We start from the raw sequence: 21287 nt of genomic DNA, 5'->3' as shown, positions 1-21287 counted from the left end.
AATTTCTTTCCACAAATTGATGATAATTATAGAATAATATTCCAATAGATTAAACACAAGCTCATTTATTATTATCTATTGAACGTATATTAAATTTATCTACATTTTTTAAAACCACGAGGATTTTCGTTATATCCCATTTTTCTCACTTTATCATACATAAGTCCTTCGTTCTCGCGCGAATTTCAATCGGATTTCTTTTTATTTACTTTTTCTTTCCTCCTTCTCCTCGTTCTCACATCTCCCCTATTTTTTTCCTACAATCAATTTTTTTTCCTCCCCTATTTTTTTCCTACAATATACAAATACGATGCCAATGATCGTAGTTATTCAAATGGGATAAAAATCACGTGAAATTTTACACTGCGCGAATAATTCCCGTGAAGTAATCGTTTTTTTTTTTAATTCGATTTAGGACAAAAAAAAAAAGAAGGAAAAAGAAAGAAAAAGAAATAAAATAAAATAAAATAAAAAGGAGAAATTACGATCACGTAGAATAGGACTTCGTTCGATTTACGTACGTTATAAACCGCAGAGGAATTGATAATTAGTCGAAATTCATATAATAGTAATATACCTTTTTAATGTGCGTATTTGTGTTTATACGTACACGTGTGTACAAACTCGGATGTAAGAGCATCAAAGTTGGACACGAGGGGAAAGGTAAAGGTAGCGGAACGCAGGATATCCGTTTTCAATGTGCACGTGTATGGTAATCATGCACACACAACACACACACACACACCACACAACACCACACAACACACGACACGTACACACACACATTTATATATATATACACGCTCGTACGCATACCACACGCAACTTACACGCAACGATACAGGCAAAAACAAAAAAAAAAAAAAAAAAAGAAAACAAAGAATGATACATGTATGCATGCACGCGTGCATGCATGCATACATGCACGTATGTACGTATGTATAAATTTGTCACACGCACCTTGAAAAAACATTCTCGTCGACGGCGTGGAAAGCCGCCTGTTGTAGTTCTCTATCGGACTCTTTCGATCTCTTTCTCTCTTTTTTCTGTCGCTCCCTGCTCCGAAAGCTTCGAAAAAGAGAAAAAAGGAAAAAAAAAAAAGAAAGAAATAGAGAAAAAAAAAGAAAGGAAGAAAGAAAGGGAAAAAAAAAACGGAACGAACGCAAACGAAATGTCAGTGTGGAAGAGATCGTAACCATAGACGCGCGCTAATTCTCGCGATGTACGTTGTTAAGATTGTTTATTATCAAGTCACGATGGAATTCGTCGATCGTGAGACAAGAGACAATTTAAACAGGTAACAATATAAAACGTTTCTTTTTTTTATTGTTGATATTTTTTTTTTCCCCCTTTTTTTTTCTTCTTCGTTAGTCTCGAAAAATATTGTCTTTTGTTCGTAAATTATCAAAAAATCACGTACGTGATTTTTTCCTCTCGTCGTCAAATTATTCTGATCTTTTCCATCGAAACTGTTTACTTTTTCTTCTTCCCGTTTCTTTTTTCCTTTGTTTCTTTTTCCTTTTTTTTTTTTTTTTTTTTAATTATTTATTTTTCATTCATTTTTATTCGCAAAATTCGTGAAGGACGAAAAACGCATTCGAAAAATATATCGATGATATTCGAAATTGAATATTGAGGTTTTTTTTTTTTTTTTTTATTCTTTTGTTTTGTTTTGTTTTATTCCATTGAAGGGAGTTTTTTTACTCTTTACTTTACTACTTTGAAGCGTAGGTTCTTCTTTTTAAGTAGGTAATACTAGAATCCTTCACTTTGGTCGATGCATTATATTAATAGAATCATTATTGAAGTTTCAGATTGTAAAAAAAAAAAAAAAGAAAGAAAAAAAAGAAAAAAAAGAAAAAAAAAAAAGAAAGAAATAAGTAAAAGAAGACACGATAAAGTAAAAGTAATGAGCAAACATTGACTCCTTTTCAGAATTTCACTCGAGTTTCTTTGTGCAAAGAAATACTAAAATATAGTAAGTACCTGTAAGGGAGAAATCGGTGCAGAAGACTACTTTTCGAGTCTCCGGGGAAATTGCGTTGGAAAATTTCGACGGCTCATAGATATCTTTATCGTGAGCAAATCTCTCAGTGAATAAAAAGATTTTCCGTATAGAAATTTATTCCCGTTTCACTTGAAACCGAGATTTTATAATAAAAATCATAAAAACTATTTATAACGAAAACAGTTTACACGCTTTTCCGCATATATATATATATATTCATAAATTATATAAAAATCATCATAATATTTATTTACCTACATCGTATCATGTGAAAGTGGAAAAAATGATTTTTATCATAATGATTTCACATGATCTCTTGCGTTCTCATTTTTTCCATATACATAATAATAATAATAATATTTTTTTTACTTACGTATATATATACGTAAAATCTAAGATCATTCAATTTTACATTTCAGTTTTGAAATCCGAGAAGAGATTGAAATAGATTTTAATTTTAATCGTAAGAAACGATCTAGAGTTATATTTCTTTTCTTTTCCTTTTTCTTTCTTTTCTTTTTTCTTTTCTTTTTTTCTTTTTTTGTTTTTTTTTCTTTCGTCATTCGATCTAACTCACATCGATAAAAGTCCACGAAATATTTTTTCACGCTTTACACAACGACTTGACTAAAATCACAACGATGATTTATTTATATTAAGATTTAGAATCAATTTGTGTTCATTTGTAAAAAGAGAATCTTCTCGTTTACGTAATAATGAGTTCGTTAAACGACGTATATATATATATATATATCTGCCAACGATGATATTTTTTTATCATAGTAAAGGAAGACAAACGATTACATAAAGGAAGATGGTGTCAGTGAGTGGAAGTATGGAGGGTGAGTAGGAAAAGGTTCAATGGGAGAGTAAGGAGGGGTAATGGTGGTGCAGTAGTAGTGATGGTAATAGTGGACATCTTTCCAGGCGTGAAAAATATTAGGTTTGATAGATAGATTAAGTAAGAATAGGTTCTTTCCGAAGATCAAAAGCGTATTAAATATATCTAAACTCTGTTTTTTTTTTGCTTCGAAAAACCTTTTACTTCGTGATATTTCTATATAATCTTTATAAACCATTTGTGGGGAAACATGTTTTTAATTCCAATGACCAACGATAACAATGGTATAATAAGCATACATATATATATATATATATATATATATATATATATATATATATGTAACTAATATGAGAGTTGTAAGATTAAAATCGTATACTTTAGTTTACTTTACTTTACCTTATTTGCTCGAGAGATCGAATGAATTAGATTAAATTCTTCGTCATACGTACAATGTAAATATGTATGTAAAACGGAATGACAATCGTAAAACTCGTCGAACTGGTTTTTATGATAATCGAAGTCTAGAAAATGTATATGAACGAGCGTAACTTCACGTCTAATTCAAGATTTTATTGTCGACATGTTTTGTATTACTGATATAAAGAAGAAGAAGAAGAAAAATAAAAGAAACAAAAAAAAATAAAGAGAGAGAGAGAGAGAGAGAGAGAGAAAGAAAATAATTCGAGGAGAGCTAGATTTCAATCGAGATTTTAATTCTAGAAAAGCACACCTCCGACTGTGTCATAGAGAGATATCGATGGGTTCGAATAAAGTTTCTTTCAATCTCGGATTACCTCTTGCTTTCACGTTTGGTTTCTGGTAACCATTAATTTCTCTCTCGAGTGGTTCTCTCTACGATAAAGTGCGGCTCGGTGACCACGTGGAATCCTTAATGACGTTTCGAGTAATCGAGTTTAATCGTCTTGTACCGAACTTCCTAATTGCTTCTCCAAAGATCGAAAACTTCGTATAATATGAGGAATAAATTTTCAAATCGTTCGACAGAATTTTAGATATAGTAATTCATCGAAGCGAGACGAAATTATCGCCGATTTGAACAACCGATTTCTGAACTTACTCCGATATATATATATATATATATATATATATATATATATATATGACGTGATCGATAAATTTTCTAAAATCTACAATACGATAAGAAAATGTTAAAGGGCGTTCGCATTAAATCGTGTGGCAATGGTCGTTGCTGTTATTAATCAGTTTGAATTTTTTTTCTTTTTTTTTTTTTTTTTTCTTAAGCTTTTCCTTTTTTTTTTATCAGGCCTAATTCTAAACGGCTAAACGTCAAGTTAAAAAATATATGTTTCTCGTGTGCATGCTGATTTTTGAACGATCGTAACTCGTGAATCACAGGCTGCACATAGGCCGGACTTCTCGACTCTCTACTACTTGTACCTTTGCTGCCAGGTGATTCAAACGACGACAGGTGAAGGGTCATTTGGGTTCTTCGAGTGTTACACGTGACTATAGTATATTCGTTTCGCATGGAACACTGTGGTTACCCCTGACAACATCGTGATTCATCGTTTCGAAAGGGAAACAGTGGGTAGGGTAGTGGTGGTGTTGGTGGTGGTGGTGGTGGTGGTGGTTGGTTGCCTTACTTCTGTTTTCAGTTTGTTCCGAGTAAGCACGCGATATCGAGGCTCCCTTTTTTTTATATTTTTTTATCGTTACATCGAGACTGATTAAACAAAGATAAATCTAACGAATTGATCTCTCTCGATGTATTGTCTCTGTTCAAATAATCAAAAAAAAAAGAAAACAAAGAAAGCAAAAAAGAAAAAAAAAAAGACAAAAGAAATATACCAAACGGAGAGACCTCGAGAGATCGATTTAGTATTGATTGTGATCTTTCGATTTGCAAATTTAAATTCGACACAACACACGACGACCTACTAACGAAAAAATTATCCACGGTTCTACTACAGGTATCGTACTTTCAACGAAATATCTCAGTTCTGTACTTTCAATGAAAACTTAAATTTCGCCGGTGGGAACAATTTATAACCCGTGTCTTGAAAATATTAAGACGTATGTAAGTATAAAAAGTGAATGCGTTTCATTAACCCGTCATAGAAAGCGTGCGATATAAACGATTAAATAGACGGATGAATGTCTGACGTCGTTTGTACGCTATACGAATATATATATATAGATAGATAGATAGTCAGATAAATAATTGTCGTCTTTCTTAATAAGATTTTCACGTTCCATAAAACGATCTTTCTTAATTCTTCGCAAAAAAAAAAAAAAATAAAAAAAAAAAAAAAAAGAAAAACAAGGAACCTCCGTTATTTTTATCTCAGATCGATGTAACGATCATCCGATTTATCATTAGAACGTATCAAAGTATACGAAGCAATTAAGAAAGTGATAAAAGTTAACGTAATCCTCCTTTCTTCTTAATTATGACATTATGGAATAGCAATGAGGGCTACGTATGTTTGTGTATATAAATTTGATCAGATTTTAATTGACAAAACTCGGTAGAAAGATTAGAATGAAATGATACAAAAGGATATTAATTATAATCAATGTTAATTAAAGTCGTTTCTCTTTGCGAAAATATTAAGTTTAATGTAAATGAAAATTATTTAAACTAGTTACTAAAGAGAAAGAGTATGAGAAAAAAGATAGATAGATAGATAGATAGATATATAGATAGTGCAAGAGAGAGAGAGAGAGAGAAAAGAGGGAAGCTAAAAAAGAAAGAGAGATATGTGGTATAACGAAATGGATACTCGAGATAAAGTGTAAGGGGAAAAAAAAAGAAAAAATAAAGAAGAATAGGAAGAAAAAAGAATGGAAGTAGAGTGACATGTAGGAAAGTGTCGTATCTTGTACAGAAGTAGAAGAGTAAATGGCACCCAGCCTGAGTGTGTATAGTTACTTTCTTATTCGTGGTTTCGCGTGACGTTGGCCACTAGAGAGCTTTTCGATTCGTTGAACATATTCGTTAGATATATATATACATATATACATACATATGTATGTATGTATGTATGTATGTATGTATGCACGTTTGCATACGTACCATATATACATATACACATATATACATGTATATCGAATGAAAGAAATTTATAGTGAATCGTAAGAGACATTTTTGATTCCTTCTTCCTTCTTTAACGAACCAGTAAATTTCTTTCAGAATATATTAGAATAAGACGTTGAAAAAAAAGAAAGAAAGAAAAAAAGAGAAAGAAGTATAACAATTAAATATTCATCGACACATCCTCTTTCTCTTCCTTCGAAAGATATTTTTAATTAACGAAAGAGGTGGCTCTTCTGTATTTTTTTTCTTCTTCTTTTCTTTTTTTTTTGTTTTTGTTTTATTCTCTCTCTCTCTCTCTCTCTCTCTCTTTTTTATTTTTTTTTTATTTTTCTACCAACATAACCACGGTGCTATACGATTCACAAGCGATTTGTTAGAAAAGTGGGACAAGAGTATGTATCTTATTGTTAGTATAATACTATACGAATATTCTCCGAGCCAATTAGAGTATCCCGTTCGCTAATTATCCATATTCCCCTTGCGTCTCTCTCTTTACCGTTGTACTTATATAAATATCTATTTTGTACTAATTACTAATAGAGAAAAAGAGAAAGAGATTAATTTATACTTCTCTTGACTTTATTCCATGGCAATTGCTTTGAATTATTATATTATAACCATTTAATGATTGTTATGAATTATTCGATAAATTATACCGATTATTACAGCATTATAGACTAACAAAATTTACAATAATTAGAACGTTGATTTTGTTCCAGGAAATGAATGAATTATTTCTTGAATAAGAGAGAGAGAGAGAGAGAGAGAGAAAAAAAAAGAAAAAAAAAAAGAAGAAAAAAAATACATAAATAAAAGTAAAAAAAGAAAAAGAAAATAAGCGATAGTTTAAATTTATAAGTACGTCGTGCGTCATGCTCGAATTAACACAGACCAAACGACGTTTTCTGCTTAGCACAAATCCGATTTTCACCTCGGTACTCGAATGGAAAATATGCGTCGTGAATACGATAGACACGGATCAACGTCGTCGTTCCGCATGCTGCTCTCCTGTCCTTGACACGGTGTCAGGTTTTTTTTTCTTCTTTTTTTAAATATCCTGAAAAACTGTAAAGATATATCGGCAAATCTGGTTTCAAGTAAGACTATAAGAATAGGATAAAACGATCTAAAAATTAATGATTGTCATTAATCTCCGATGGATTATAAATTTAACTTTACTTCGAATGATCCTTTTATTTATTACGAAAATTCGAATCAGCGTATTTCTGAATGTTCGATTATCAAAGACTCGAAATTTCGAAGAGAATAAACGAAACTTACGAAAGATTTGCAATAATAATAAACGAAAAATTCGTATCTTTTCTTACGAAGTAATATATAATTATTTAATTTCAACATTGTCATTTCTATTACGCTACTGCCGATTTACATTTTTATTTATTGTACTTAAAGTTTTTGCTTATTTTCTTTTTTTTTTTTTTTCAATTTTCTTTTTTTTTCTTACGGCTTAGGAAATAGAACTGATAGGATCCCACATTGAAAAGATAACGTCACATTTTACTTTACGATAATAATCTCAGCGCCGAATATTTCATGTTTTATTTGTTTGAACGTAAAAATAAGTGCCTCTCTCTTTCTCTCTCTCTCTCTCTTTCTATAAACAAATTATTTCGACGTTTGAACGTCCTGTGATGTAACGAAAAAAAAAAAAAAAAAAAAAATAACCAAAAAGAAAAAAAAAATAGAGAAAAGTAAAAGGAAGAAAAAGAATACCCTCGTATTATTATACATAATACGTTAATTGTGAGATGATTCAGGGATATTGAATAATAATACATAAGATTATTTAATTTATCGATTCCTCTCGTCGACGTAATGCAAGTAACGCTCACAAAGGTGGTCCTTGTTAAAACAGACAAATGTGGCACATGGCCACATTTAAATATTCGACCCTCAAAGACTCTCATAGTTAACCAACAATGATTCCATGAGTTTCGTCGACCTTCGACATTGAGTATGGTTGATGCCCGTGACACGAGACCAGTCAATGTCTAGAATAATTATATGTTATCTGTGTCCTCTCTCCCTCTCCCTCACTCTTTTTCTCTTTTTCTTTCTCTTCTTCTTCTTCTTCCTCAAATATTCACCTTTCATTCAAACATTTCTTAAATGATTTGTCTAATTAAAAAACAAAAACCAAACAATTCGATTCGATCAATTATACAGAATTAATACGACCGATTTTATTTGCCATTACGTCATATCCAACGACCTCAATTTCAAATGGATTTTAAAGCTTGTCATGAATGCAAATAAGAAAATCGTAATCATTTAATTTCTTTATTTATGGTAAAATCCTATGCGATTCTATCTATCGTACCTAATCCATAAATGCTATTTTATATAGAGGTTTCAACAAAATTCTACGATAATCTAGAGAAGCAACCGTTAATACTCTAAATCACTACTTTGTATGTGAGAGCATTAATCCTTTTGGAGTTTTGGTCTTTGAGAATGAAATACGAGATAAGTCCTTTGAGATGATTTTATCCGATCTAGGATTAGAACCACACGAGAGAGAGAGAGAGAGAGAAAGAGAGAGAGAGAGAGAGAGAGAGAGAGAGAGAGAGAGAGAGAGAGAGAGAGAGAGAGAGAGAGAAATAGAGAAGGACCTAAGAAATGAACATGTTTATTTTACCGTTAAATATAAAAAAAAAAAAAAAAAAAAAAAAAAAGAAAAATATGAATAAATAAATGTTACAAACGTAAGTTTTATAGGAAATTGCTTGGCTTCCTTTTTTTTTCTTTCTTTTTTTTTTTACGACCATTCGATAGGACAGAATTAATATCAACTTTCGTTAACCGTAATCGTTGTTCCGTGTCAAGTAATGACGTCATGGGGCTAAGGTACACCCTGACTACTCCCACCAGAAAATCGACAATCGGTGATGGCAAATAACAAGGTATACGATTCTGCTGGTAGCAAATACAATATACGTCTAGACACAAATATATACAGATACAAACGTAGGTATTAGTATTGGTGTATGACGATGGACAGGTGCACAAACGACGACGACGACGACGACGACGACGACGACGACGACGACGACGACGACGACGACGACGATGACGACGAAGACGACGATCGTTCGAGCTGCTTACAACGATATCCGTCAGTCGATCCGCGAACGAGAAAGTGAAAAGCCGGTACTCCGTTCGAGATCGAGAGACAGATCACCGTCATCTCTCATCGACGATCGCGAACGAAAACTCTCAAAAGAGTGCCTCGTTAAACAACATTAGTCAATTGTGTAGTACATCAATCGAATCTTTTTTCTTATTTCTTTTTCTTCTTCTTTTTCTTTAACTTTCGAATTTAGATATTAAACTATCGATTATTATCGGTCGAGTACGAGAAAGAGAGAAAGAAAGAGAGAGAGAGAAAGAGAGAGAGAGAGAGAGAGAGAGGCAGATTAAAAGAAACGGTGAGATTACGAATTAATTTGCTTTGTTAATTACGTCAGTATTTCTTTCTTTCTTTTTTTTCTTCTTCTCCTTCTTCTTCTTTTTCTTTTTTGCTCTTTTCTTTTCTTCTCTCTTTGTTTTTTTTTTTCCTTTCGTTCTTTCTCTCTTACTTTCTTTCGATCTTAAGGCAAGTGTCAAGTTTTTCGAAACCTACATAAAAATCATTGCCTTCGTTAATAAATTATTACGAGATTATTACATTGTAAGATATAACGTTCGTATGTATATATGTATGTATATATGTATGTATGTATGTATGTATGTATGTATGTATGTATGTATGTATGTATGTATGTATGTATGTATGTACGTCTCGTATGTTGTCAGCCATTTTGTAGATGAATTCATATCATCGAGATAATTTTCATTAGATATAATGTAAAATTTTCCTTTCGTTTTTTCTTCTTCTTTCTTTTTTCTTGCGTGCGTTTTATCCGAAAAAAAACAAAAAAAAAAAAAATGATTAAAATCTTTCAACGGATAACGATTCAAAGGGTAAATCGTTTATAAAGGAATAAAGGGATCTATTATTAGGGATAACTTTTTCTCTTTATTGGATGTTATATTTTCTTTTTTTTTTTTTCCTTTTTCTTTCTTATACAATGAAAAACGTTGCAAACGCTCGTTTAATATAAAATTGATTTCCTCGAATTAAAGTATCTTCCTATCGAGTTAATTCAAGACCTTCGCCGTTTGACTTTTCGAAAGAGCAAAAGCTACATACGTATGTAGTTACTGTATACGTTCACCTAAGGTCTCTCTCTCTCTCTCTCTCTCTCTCTTTCTTTCTCTCTCTCTCTCTCTCTCTCTCTCTCTCTTTCTCTGGGATGTCAAGTATCGAACGTTCGTCGAAACCACTTGAACTTCTTCCGGTCTACTGTCATAGGATATTCCTATCGCGTTTCGCTGTGCCCTCGTGCAGTTGTTAACCGATCGGTCAACTGCAATGACAATGTTCGTTTGTTCAAACGGAAATAGAAATTCATTTTGATTCTCAAGGAATACTCTAACGTACCGTTAATATTATATCCTTATAAGTACTCAACGTAACCACGATAAAGGAATCCTTTGACGTAAGAAAATTTCTAAAGGGTTTATAAAATTTGCTAAGTTTTCGAAGTTTCATCGTATATTTCATTGTTTATTTAATCGATCTCTAAAAACTCGTTACCTTTAGTCACGTATAATCAAAAGACTTGAAGAAGAAGGAGGAAGAAGAAGAAGAAGAAGAAGAAGGTCGTCGAAACGAACGTTGAATCTCTTATCAATTAAAAAGAATAAAAAAAGAAAAAAAAAAAAAGAAAACAAAAAAGAAAAAAGGAAAATGTTTATCCGTTGCAGTCTTAAAGGGATTGAAAGTTGATCTATAGTCTTCGTCGTAGTAAGAAAAACGATTCGAATATCAATAAGATTCGTGCAAAGATCGAAGCGAACATAGGTATTCCTTCGAGTTTCTCTTCTTCTTCTTCTTCTTCTTCTTCTTACACTTCGGCTTCGTTTAGAATTAATTAAGATTCAACGTTGGTAGATCAAGCTCGTTGATCCATTGACATTTTTTCCATGGAAACGATTCGTGGAGTAGAGGAGTCGAATGAAAGAAAAGAAATGAAAAGAAATGAAAAAGGAAAGAAGAAAAGAAAAAAAAAAAAAAAAAAAAAAAAAAAACTATTTCCTTCTTTAAAGGGTAAAGAGAAAAACGATTGAATTAACGACAATGAAAACAATTGTATGTTAAAATGTTCAAATCGAAATCGATGCACGTTCAGAGATGGAAAAAAAAAGAAAAAAAAAAAAATAGAAAAAAAAAAAAAAAAGAAACGATAGAGAAAAAGAAATATATCCTTTAACAAATACACAAAGGTGTTATATTTGTATAATTCATTAGCGTATGAGTGATAGTCTTTGAGATCTTTTTTTTTTTTCTTTTCCTTTATTTTTTCTTTTAATTTAAGAAGGAAAATCATCGTAAACCTACCGTTTTGATTTATTTCAATGTCATTCGCGATACTTGGGGAAAATGAGGAACGTAAATAAATTTGTTGGCTGTTAAAAATAACGATCAGTTTTCTTTTTTCTGAACACGACGAATATCATTTAAGGTAAATCTTTCCTAACCCAAGTACGACGATAAAAAAAAAAAAAAAAAAAAAAAAAAGAAAAAAGAAAGAAAGATAGAAAAAGAAAAAAAAATAATAAATAAAAAAATAAGAATTTGATATACCAAGTTTCTCAAACACAGGCGCAACCTTTAAATCTTAAAACGTGTGCGCTTAAATCAAAAGATCGTTTGGAGGATGATGATCGAGATAAGGAATGATAAGCTTACGTAACGATACGTCGTGCTTAGACGAACACAATGAGACGACGATACGCTCTTTGCTTCTCGACTTCAAGGATTTAAGGAGAGGGAGAGGGAGGGAGAGAGAGAGAGAGAGAGAGAGAGAGAGAAATAACGATTTCATATTACTTTTTTTTTTCCTTTTTGTTCCCTCCTCCTTCTTTCTCTTCTTATTATTATTTTCATCTCTGTCTCTTCTTCGTTGGATTCGTTAAAGTCTTCCTGTTTGCATTGATCTATTATGGTCGCTTTGTCACGTTTCATCATATAATGATTTACTATGAAAAAGATTTATCCGATTAAAAATGACGATCGATCTTACGTTATTTTTTCTTTTTTCGTTTTCCGGTTTTTTTCTTTTCTTTTTCTTTCTACCATCTTGTCTCTTATATCGCGAACATAAGGTTTTTTTTTCTTTTTTCGATCGATGAAAACGGGAAAGAATAAATTGAATTTATCGATCCGAACGACACGTCGGATGTCATTTTAATCGTACGAGAGTTTATTGTCGAGATGATGTCAAAAAGAAAGGACGAAGTCGATCGTGCCGGTGTATTTCCTTGTCGTCTGAGAAAAGCTTTTCTATACATATATATATATATATATATATATAAAAAAAAAAAGAAAAGGAAAAGATCGAAGCTATCGATCGTCTCGTGAGAGCCTTAAAACAAGCAACGAAAAGGAGAAGAATAAGAAGAAGAAGCAAAAGGAGGAGGAGGAGGAGAAAAAGAAGGAAGTGGGATAAAAGTGCTTCGAAGATTTTCTGTAATCCCTCACCGTGCGAAGAAAACGTTCTCTTTCTGCGATAAGAAAAGAAAAGAATCCTTTTCTTTGTGTTTAGCTGTGATGCCGTGAAAAAGCTCGCCATTTCTTTCATTTCTTTTAGATCTCAATTTACGGTACCATAATGAACGTTACTTCCAACAGCACTTTTCGTCGATCGTAAGAACTTTAAAAATAAGATCGAAAAAAAGAAAACGAAAAAAAAAAAAAAAAAAAAAAAGAACGCGCAATCGTACCTCATAAATTTTACCATCACGTTTGTATCCTTCTTATTCATTTTTTCTTCGTATCTCGTATATCGATCATTGATCTTCCTTTTAATTATTCCACGATTTATTCGTATCATTACATTAAGTCGATCCTGCTGATACGAATTCTTTCGTAGAATTTTTATATGTATTTTTTTTTTCTTTTTTTTTTCTTTTTTTTTTTTTACGATTTCCGACTCGTCTCCAACATAAATATATACATACATACATATATATATACATACATATTAGAATCATCACGAAGGAAGATATACAATACGATGACGTCATTTTCTTCAACCTTACGCTCTTTTAATAGATCTTATCTGATCTTTCGTCTCATACGTAATAATGATAAACACAACAGAGACGTGCCTATTGAATGACCGACCGACGCGTGAAATTCTCTTCTTATAAATAAAAACCTTTCTCGTGGTAATATAATCGATTGACGCAAACGAAATGACAAATATAAGTTTTTAATGTGAAAAGAGTTGAAATAATTTTCTCTCTCTCTCTCTCTCTCTCTCTCTCTCTCTCTCTCTCTCTCTCTCTTTCTCTCTTTTCTTTTTTTTTTCTCTTTATGGCCACTTATTCATACTTCAATAACATTCTGTTACAGACTTGGTAAGAAAGGAATTAACACTTCGTTTTCTTTCTTTCTTTTCTTTTATTTTTTATTTTTTTTTTTTGCTTTTTCTTTTTTCTTGACAATTCACGAAATGAACAACGTCAGAGACGTTAATCCAATAGTAATTTTCGTAACCGTCAGTACACGAAAAAGCACGATGATGATAATGGACGTTGATATATGCCAACGTTGCGTGATACTTTATTGATTAGAAGTATACCTAAGAATGGCACGAAAATTTTTTTTTCTCTTTTATCGCATCTCTCACTTTTTTTTTTTTTTTTTTACAAATAATATATATATATATATACGCGAGTAGTTATTAAAATTTATCGTATATATTGTCCGGGAAAACTTAATACCTACCATTAAAGGACATCTTTGTAATTAGTTTTATTATAGAATTAAAAACAATATGAATAAAAAAGTTCATTTGTAATACGTTGTAATACGTGTAAATTGCACGTGTATTTTATATATCGTTTGAAAAGAAAAGAAAAGGGGGAAAAAAAAGAGGAAAAAAAAAAATAAAACAAAAACATCGAACATTTATTAGCTTCGGTTTAAAGAGCAAGGATCGTTAGCTTCTGATACGGTACAATTGATAATTAAACAATTAACTTTGACCCTTTACAAATCTTCTACGTGACTAATTTTTTTCGTTGAAGCTTTTAAATCGATATCTTCGAGAGCGCGTAATAATTTCAAAGCAAACAAAAAGAAAAAAAAAAAAAAATAAAGAAAAAAGAAAAAAAGAAGTAATTTTATCGATGATTACGTAAAGCGAAATACTGAGCGTTACTGATTTAGGTTTTACGTTTTTCAAACGTGCCCGGAGCATGAATTTGCAGCGAGATAAGCACGTTGCAACAATAAAATCTACTATTACTCTCTTTCGGTTCGATATGATTTAACAAAGAAAAAAAAAAAAGAAAAAAAAAGGGAAATAAAAGCAGGAAATTATGCAACAGAATACGAAAAATCAAATAAAAAAGAAAAGAGATATGAAAAGGGAATCAACAAAAAAAAGAAAAAAAGAAATAATAATAATAATAAATAAAGAAATAAAAGAGAAAAAAAAGGAGAAAAAAAAGTAAAAAGTCATTATACGTATTTGATATATTAAATGTTATCGACAATACGTCTATATACGTACTTAGTTACACTTTGTCGTACTTACAAGCTTTTATTTTTTTTATTTCTTTTATTTCTCTTTTTTTTTTTTTTCTTTCTTTTTCTTTACTTATTTCTCTTTTGCAATGTCTATCGGAATTAAAGCGAGACCAATAATCGAGGATAATATTCGACATTTGATCTGTTATGCGAACATGCAAATCGTATAAAATGTTGAAAAGATAAAACGTTTTGTTTTTACTGTGTAACAATTCCTCTCCTTCAAGCTGAAATAATTTTATTGATGATACAGCGAAATGGATAAACAACAAGTGATAAACAAAACTATGGATAAACAAAAATATTTTCACCATCCCGCTCTATCCTTTTATTTTATCTCTTCTTCCATTCTTTTTTCTTCTCTTTTTTTTTTTTTTTTTTTTAGAACTTTCCAAAGCGTAAAGAAAAAATTTGTTTAACATGTTATCCTTCAATCGACAATCTGTCATTTCATTTTAATTTAAAGAATGAACATAAATTCATTCTTAGACGTCGTACATGTATATATATATATATATATATATGCCGACGAAATATTATAAGGAAGTAAAAACTAAATCGAGACATTCGTTATGATTTATTATTAGCGAGGGAAACCGTAACGAAACTAATGGTAACCAATCAACCCAGGATAGACGGAAATTATTGAAACGGACGAGGAGCCTTGCGGTAATATCGGAGGACGAAACACGTCAGGCACGTGAAACACGACATTTTCAATTAGGAGAATCGACCTATGATCTACCCAGAAGGCATCAGTTGATACCAAGGCCTAAATTGATCGATAGGAATTCTCTTAAGAATAGGTGAGTCAATTTATCGTTGACTTTCGATCAAACGAATATAACCTTCGACAGACAGCACAAATACTTTTCTTTTTCCTTTCCTTTTCCTTTTTTTCCCTCTCTCTCTCTCTCTCTTATATTCACAAGTAATAATAACTTCATCGTAAGAGTCCAAAGTATTCGATTGAAAGGATGATAAAGTTTTCTTTCTCTTTCTTTTATACAAGCGGAAAATATTTAATATGTTTATAATATCGATACGAAAGTCTAGTGTGTATTTTCTCTCTCTCTCTCTCTCTCTCCTCTTTTTTCTTTCTTTTTTTTTCTTCTTATTCTTCCTCTTTTTGAGCAAGAATCGAAATATAAATCGTATATACTATTCCACCTTATAAAGGATAAAGAATCTTTTATAATGCACCTTAACAATTCTCATTTCAGGCTCTACAAGAGTCACCAACATTTGTCAGACTCTTACGACAGATATAACGAGGTAAAGTCTGGTTATTCACGATCGACCTGCGGACTTCACTCGATTCCACCTATTCTCTCCTCTCTACCGAACCCATTGACATATGTGCGAACAACAAATCGTTCTAATCCGGATCGCCTCAATATCCTCGATTGGCCTGAACCACCGAGACGTTATCGAAGTGTACAGACATTGGATACTGTCAGCGGATTGGTGGATATTGTCGAAGATAATTGGCCCATCGAAGGCAATCGTAGTATCGATTGTATCTATACTCAGGTAAATCGAATTGAATCGAATCGATCGATCGAACGTTCAAATATTATCAAAAAATTTTTTGTAATAAACTTTTTTGACTTTTAAAATAAATTTTAACAACTTTATATTTAGCACTTCGATATTATATCTTTTTAAAATAATTTTCTACTACCACTTAACTCTAATAAAAGATTAAACAGGTTTTAACATGAATATTTCATTCAATGATTAACACCTCACGATAAAGCTCTAAATAGAAGTTTTAACGTGTTAGGAAGCTACGTGTCTCTCTATCGATATTATCGACTTTGAATTAACGTATAATAAGCTTAAGAAACATACCTCGTTGGCTTTCGTTCTCAAAGGACGAACGTACTAATCCAAACCAGTCTTTGTGCCATTTCAAATTCATGATTTCCTTAAACGAGGTCAACTTTGAATGCTGCTGTTCGGAATCTCTCAATTGCGGAAACGTATCGATGTATCTCTTCTATCTATCTATATATCTATCTACCTATCTACCTTTAACATCTACTTGTGTATATCTCAACGAGAAAAAAAAAAAAAGAAAAGAAAAGAAAAGAAAAGAAAGAATGCAAAAGAAATGCAATAAATTTTTACCTTTCGTCCTTTGTATTTATTAATCTTTATCAAAGCTTTTTTTTTTTCGTTCTTACTGGCATTGGTGTTGGTGTCGTTGATGTTTTCATTGCTGAAGTTTCCCTTTTCACATTTCGATTTTCGACATCTTATTAAATCACGAAAGATTTTCGTACGGTCGACGGATATCGCAGGATATCGGTGGGGTGGTTGATTGGTTGGTTGGTGGAGGGGTCAAAAAAAAAAAAAAAAAAAAAAAAATCTTTATCTTACCGAAGCATTGCCTATATCGTAGGTCAAGCGCAAGCGCAAAGAACATCGCAGTTTGGATAGCATACTATTCGAGGACGAGAGCGAGTTGGAATATTTCGACGTACTTAATCTTTTGCCGTTGTCGAACGTACGATTGGAATTCGACGAGGAGGACGCGAGGAATAATAATTTCTCTGATATAGAAATAAAAGGGGATAATGATGTTTCATGTCGACGGGAACAGAAATGTCATGAGGGATTGTCCACGGGGCACGAGGAGAAGGTAAACGTTAAATGCAGAAACGTGACGGACAAGGAGAAATGTAAACGTCACGCTACGACTAAGCCGGAAATTGTTACGATCGAGAAAGACGAAGTAGACGAAGAAGACGAAGAAGACGAAGAAAGAGACGAAGAGGAAGAATACGAAGAAGACGAAGAAGAATTGGAAGAGGAAGCGGAAGAGGAAGTAGACGAAGAAGATTTCAAATCGAACAAGTGGGAATCAAAGGGTGAATTATCATCGTCGGTTCTTTTAAAAAGACAGGATCAAGGTGAAAATAGTCCGGAGTCATTGCAGAATTTAGAAAACGAGAGAAATTTGGTGATTTCAACGTCGACCAGCGACGAACAGGGAAGAAGGAAGGACGATAGATCGTCATTGTTGTTGAGAATTGATCAAAATAATTGTAGATCGGATTTAATTTTGGTGACATCTAGCGAAGAGAATATCAATCGTAAATTAAGTGAAAGCGAGGAGGAGGAGGAGGATTCTACGACAATTTGGATTTCAGATAACGACGAACAGGAACAGGAAGAGATGTCGCGCAGACCTCAGATCCTTAAAGTGGTCGATAACGACGTGACGAAGAGACCGCATCATCGTCGTTCAATCGAAATCGATATTCATGACGAGGATATCACAAGTTGTGAGGTAGCCCAAGACCTTAGAAAGGAATATAAGAAGTCTTACGAATCTAAAACGAAATCTGATAGAAGTAACGATGACGTCGATGGAAATTTGACGATTCATGTACGTTCAATAATCGAAATCGATGATTTGTCTATTCTTAGAAACTATTAGAAAGTAGTCTTGATTTGGAATTTTCTATACATTTTTTTTCTTCTCTCTCTCTCTCTCTCTCTCTCTCTCTCTCTCTCTCTCTCTCTCTCTCTTTACATATATATATATATCCTTTTTTTCCTTTTCTTTACTTCTCTTTTACAGAACGTCGTCTCTCAAGAGGAGAAACCAGGATCCGCGATAGAAAACATAAAGAACGTGTTCGAGAATCATACTTTCGTGAAAGCTGTTGGAAAGACTAAACAGATAGAAGGCAGGTTCGAGAGAATAGTTAAGGAGACGTCTAACATACTTGGCAAAGCTTGTAACGTGGTAAAGGGTAGCTTAGGTTTTGAGGCTCGATCAGAAAGTTCTGATCTTGGCTTGGGTTCTGAGATCGAAACTGATACGAGAAGAAGATCGATAGACGACGGGGATCCTTCGAGTATAATCCGTACCAAGAACGATGTTACGTTGTGCAACGAGAATGATGGGAAAAAAATTTACAGCAATTTAACGAGATCGAAGAGTTGCGCGGACTCGATCGAGTCACCGAACGATACTCAAGAATTCGATCACGTTCGTTACAAGATCGTTAAGTCGAACGTATTCAGTAAAAATATGTACAGCAGTGCAAGAGGTGACGTCACGTACGACGGTCTAATGCAGTATCTTCGAGAGTACTCATTCCAGGAACTTCTTTTGGATAACAACGTTGTTATCATCGAACCTGTACGCGCAGAACCAATCGAAAGAAAGTCATCTAAGAAGACGATTGGAAAGGGAAGATCAGATCCAATCAGCAAAATTTCTGATATGACACAAAAGACGACGGATGATATTGAAAAAGAAAATAATACTAATGAAAAGTGCGAGGGAAATTGTAAAATCGTTAAACAATCCTCGATAAAGAAACATTTCTTTTATCATCCTATAAGAGTTAATCGAGAATTGATAGATGAAGAATTACCTGATCCCGATACGGTTAGAAACGTTAGACGTATGTTCGAGGATACCTTAAGGAAGAAAAATTCAACCGAATTGGGCGTCGACAGGGATTGTAAAAATAGAAAGAGCGTTAGCATGAAGGATCTCACTAGTATCGATTCGGACTCTCATTTCGAGGAAGTATTGGAAAAGGGTGAAGAAATATCCAGGTATGTTAAAAATTTTTAATATCGTTTATCGATAATATTAACTTTCTTTTAATCAATTTTTCTCGATTTTTTCCCCCTTATTATTTAGATGTTCAAGCCGAGCTAAAGATCTGACCAGAATGTTCGAGAGCATGGAAAAGTCAACGTCCTCGTCCGTATCAATAATTGGAAGTAAGGATGAATCTGACTCGGGTGTTAATCGAAGCGAGTCAAAAACAAGAATATTAGCACAATCGTTCGAAGCTAGAAGCGGGCATAGCTCGCCGTGCGATTCGAATTCGTCTAAGAACAAAGTTTCACGAAGTTATCATCAGCAGCATAATCAGCATAATCATCATCATCATCATCATCATCAGCAGCAGCAGCAGCAGCAGCAACAGCAACAGCAACAGCAGCAACACCAACAGCAGCATCATAATCATAATTGGGACACTGGAAGTGTTAGTTCAGGTGTTTCCAGTGATTATCCTGACACGGATCCTGGTAGTGGAGTTCAGTGCACGTCCTCGGAGGACGAAGATTGCCATTACGATGACGATGGTTTGGACGAAAGTGGACCAGGTCATTACGTGTCTCAAGATGTTTTGAAAAAAATACGTGAATGTGGTACATCGGTAACCTATTACGGTGGCAAAGTAGTAAACACATGTAACGGACCGATTGTATCGCCATTGATCGAAAACAGATTAAAAAGAATCGATCGGACGACGAACGATTATGTTAAATTTAAACTCGTTAAGAGCAACTCATGCGACAGTAGGCTCGAACTTACCGGTAGGCTTGTTGAAAGGCAATCAAGAATTACAAATCGAAATGTGACGCCTGATCTGAGACAATGTACAATAGCGGAGACCCCAAGTATCGAGATTACTAGTATTGACGCTAAGGATAAGGATGAGGAAAAGATAAGAGAGAAAAAAGATCTTATCGAAACGAAAAGAGAACCACCTGTCGTTATTGGATTGGAACCAAAAAAAGATGAGCTAAGGGATATTACGAAACTCTTTAAGGCCGATTTCAAGATAGGAAATTACAAAGATACTAAATCAACTTTTCATCCTAGATTTAACGAGAGCGCTTTGACGAGGTGGCAGGTGAACGAGAATCATTTGAAGAACGGAAGTGATTTTGGAAAGATGGAGTTTGAAGAGTTTGAGGTACTCGAAGATAGTCTAAATGGAATGGATAATCAAAGTCAACGTTTCGAGGCCTCTTGAGATATACGGGTTAGGCAATATTTTCTCATAGATCAATCTTCTTCTTCTACTTCCTCTTACTCGAAGGGGTGTGTCTATGATCAAAAAAAGGAAAAAGAAGGAAAAAGAAAAAGAAATATTCAATCCAATGTTCTTTTATAAAGTCATATATGTGCGGGGAAACAAAAAGAAAAGAAAAGAAAAGAAAAGAAAAGAAAAGATATGTAATATTTAAAATGTATATTTGATATTTTCGTTGTGAGAAAAAGAAAAAAGAAAAAAAAAAAAAAGAAAAAAAAAACAAAACAAAAGGAAGAAAAGGAAAAAAAAAAAGTCATTTTTGCTCTCGCATAAATATAACTATAATGTGTAATATTTAAATTTTACAATCAACGGTCATTGCTAAATTACCAAATTCGAATAAATTTTCATGATTATCACGAAATATAAAAATTTACGTGGACGTAAGTGTGCGACGAAACATTAGAGACAATATCGAAGAAATTTTCAACGAATTATTAGCATATTTATTGCGACAATTAAAATGCCGTCCAAATGCATCGTAACTCTGTCGTTATACGTTTATAATACAAATTTAACATCCTTCATATAGTTTATCTTGATTAAGATTAGCGCTAGTCCCGATGATAATCAACTGTAATAAAAAAAATTTCACACATTTGTTGTGTCTACAATCGTATTTAAATTATTGACTTTTTCTCTATTCGATGATTAAATAAAAATCTTTCCCATCATTGATATACCATTCGTTCTTTTACAAATAGAACGCTATCCATCCTACGAAAAAAAATTATTATCGCTTATCTTCGTCCAAAATTTTTTTTTTTTTTTTTGATATTTTACGAATTCGATGAAACAAACAATTCGATCGTTCAATTTCGAGTAAAGAA

At 32.7% G+C, this 21287-nt stretch overlaps 2 protein-coding genes across 10 annotated transcripts in view; one reads left to right on the top strand and one right to left on the bottom strand.

The window, feature by feature from the left end:
• jv (javelin) overlaps window positions 1-20597 on the top strand; it is a 23509-nt gene extending 2912 nt beyond the window's left edge. The window contains exons 1-6 of one of the 4 annotated variants that reach the window (XM_035874278.2): window positions 1166-1297; window positions 15184-15402; window positions 15820-16129; window positions 17004-17993; window positions 18189-19180; window positions 19269-20597. In XM_035874278.2, coding sequence (XP_035730171.2) covers window positions 1221-1297; window positions 15184-15402; window positions 15820-16129; window positions 17004-17993; window positions 18189-19180; window positions 19269-20397 — 3717 coding nt within the window. In that variant the 5' untranslated portion in view covers window positions 1166-1220 and the 3' untranslated portion in view covers window positions 20398-20597. Of the gene's footprint in view, window positions 1-1165; window positions 1298-12486; window positions 12704-13360; window positions 13420-15183; window positions 15403-15819; window positions 16130-17003; window positions 17994-18188; window positions 19181-19268 lie in introns of those variants that run through there. The other 3 variants (XM_035874279.2, XM_085655618.1, XM_035874277.2) reach the window with 3 other exon arrangements.
• MCU (mitochondrial calcium uniporter) overlaps window positions 1-21287 on the bottom strand; it is a 51274-nt gene that overhangs the window by 9831 nt on the left and 20156 nt on the right. For 4 of the 6 annotated variants that reach the window (XM_085655619.1, XM_035874281.2, XM_035874280.2 and 1 more), the window contains one exon: window positions 961-1068. The exons of 1 other annotated variant lie outside the window; for it this stretch is intronic. In XM_085655619.1, the coding sequence (XP_085511745.1) occupies window positions 961-1068 (108 nt within the window). Of the gene's footprint in view, window positions 1-960; window positions 1069-4271; window positions 4330-21287 lie in introns of those variants that run through there. One more of the 6 variants, XM_085655622.1, reaches the window with a different exon arrangement.

The sequence above is a fragment of the Vespa mandarinia genome, chromosome 3 (genome assembly GCF_050613455.1).
Source record: "Vespa mandarinia isolate Hongniang chromosome 3, ASM5061345v1, whole genome shotgun sequence".
Classification (NCBI taxonomy): domain Eukaryota; kingdom Metazoa; phylum Arthropoda; class Insecta; order Hymenoptera; family Vespidae; genus Vespa; species Vespa mandarinia.
This window is presented reverse-complemented; position numbering and strand designations above follow the sequence as displayed.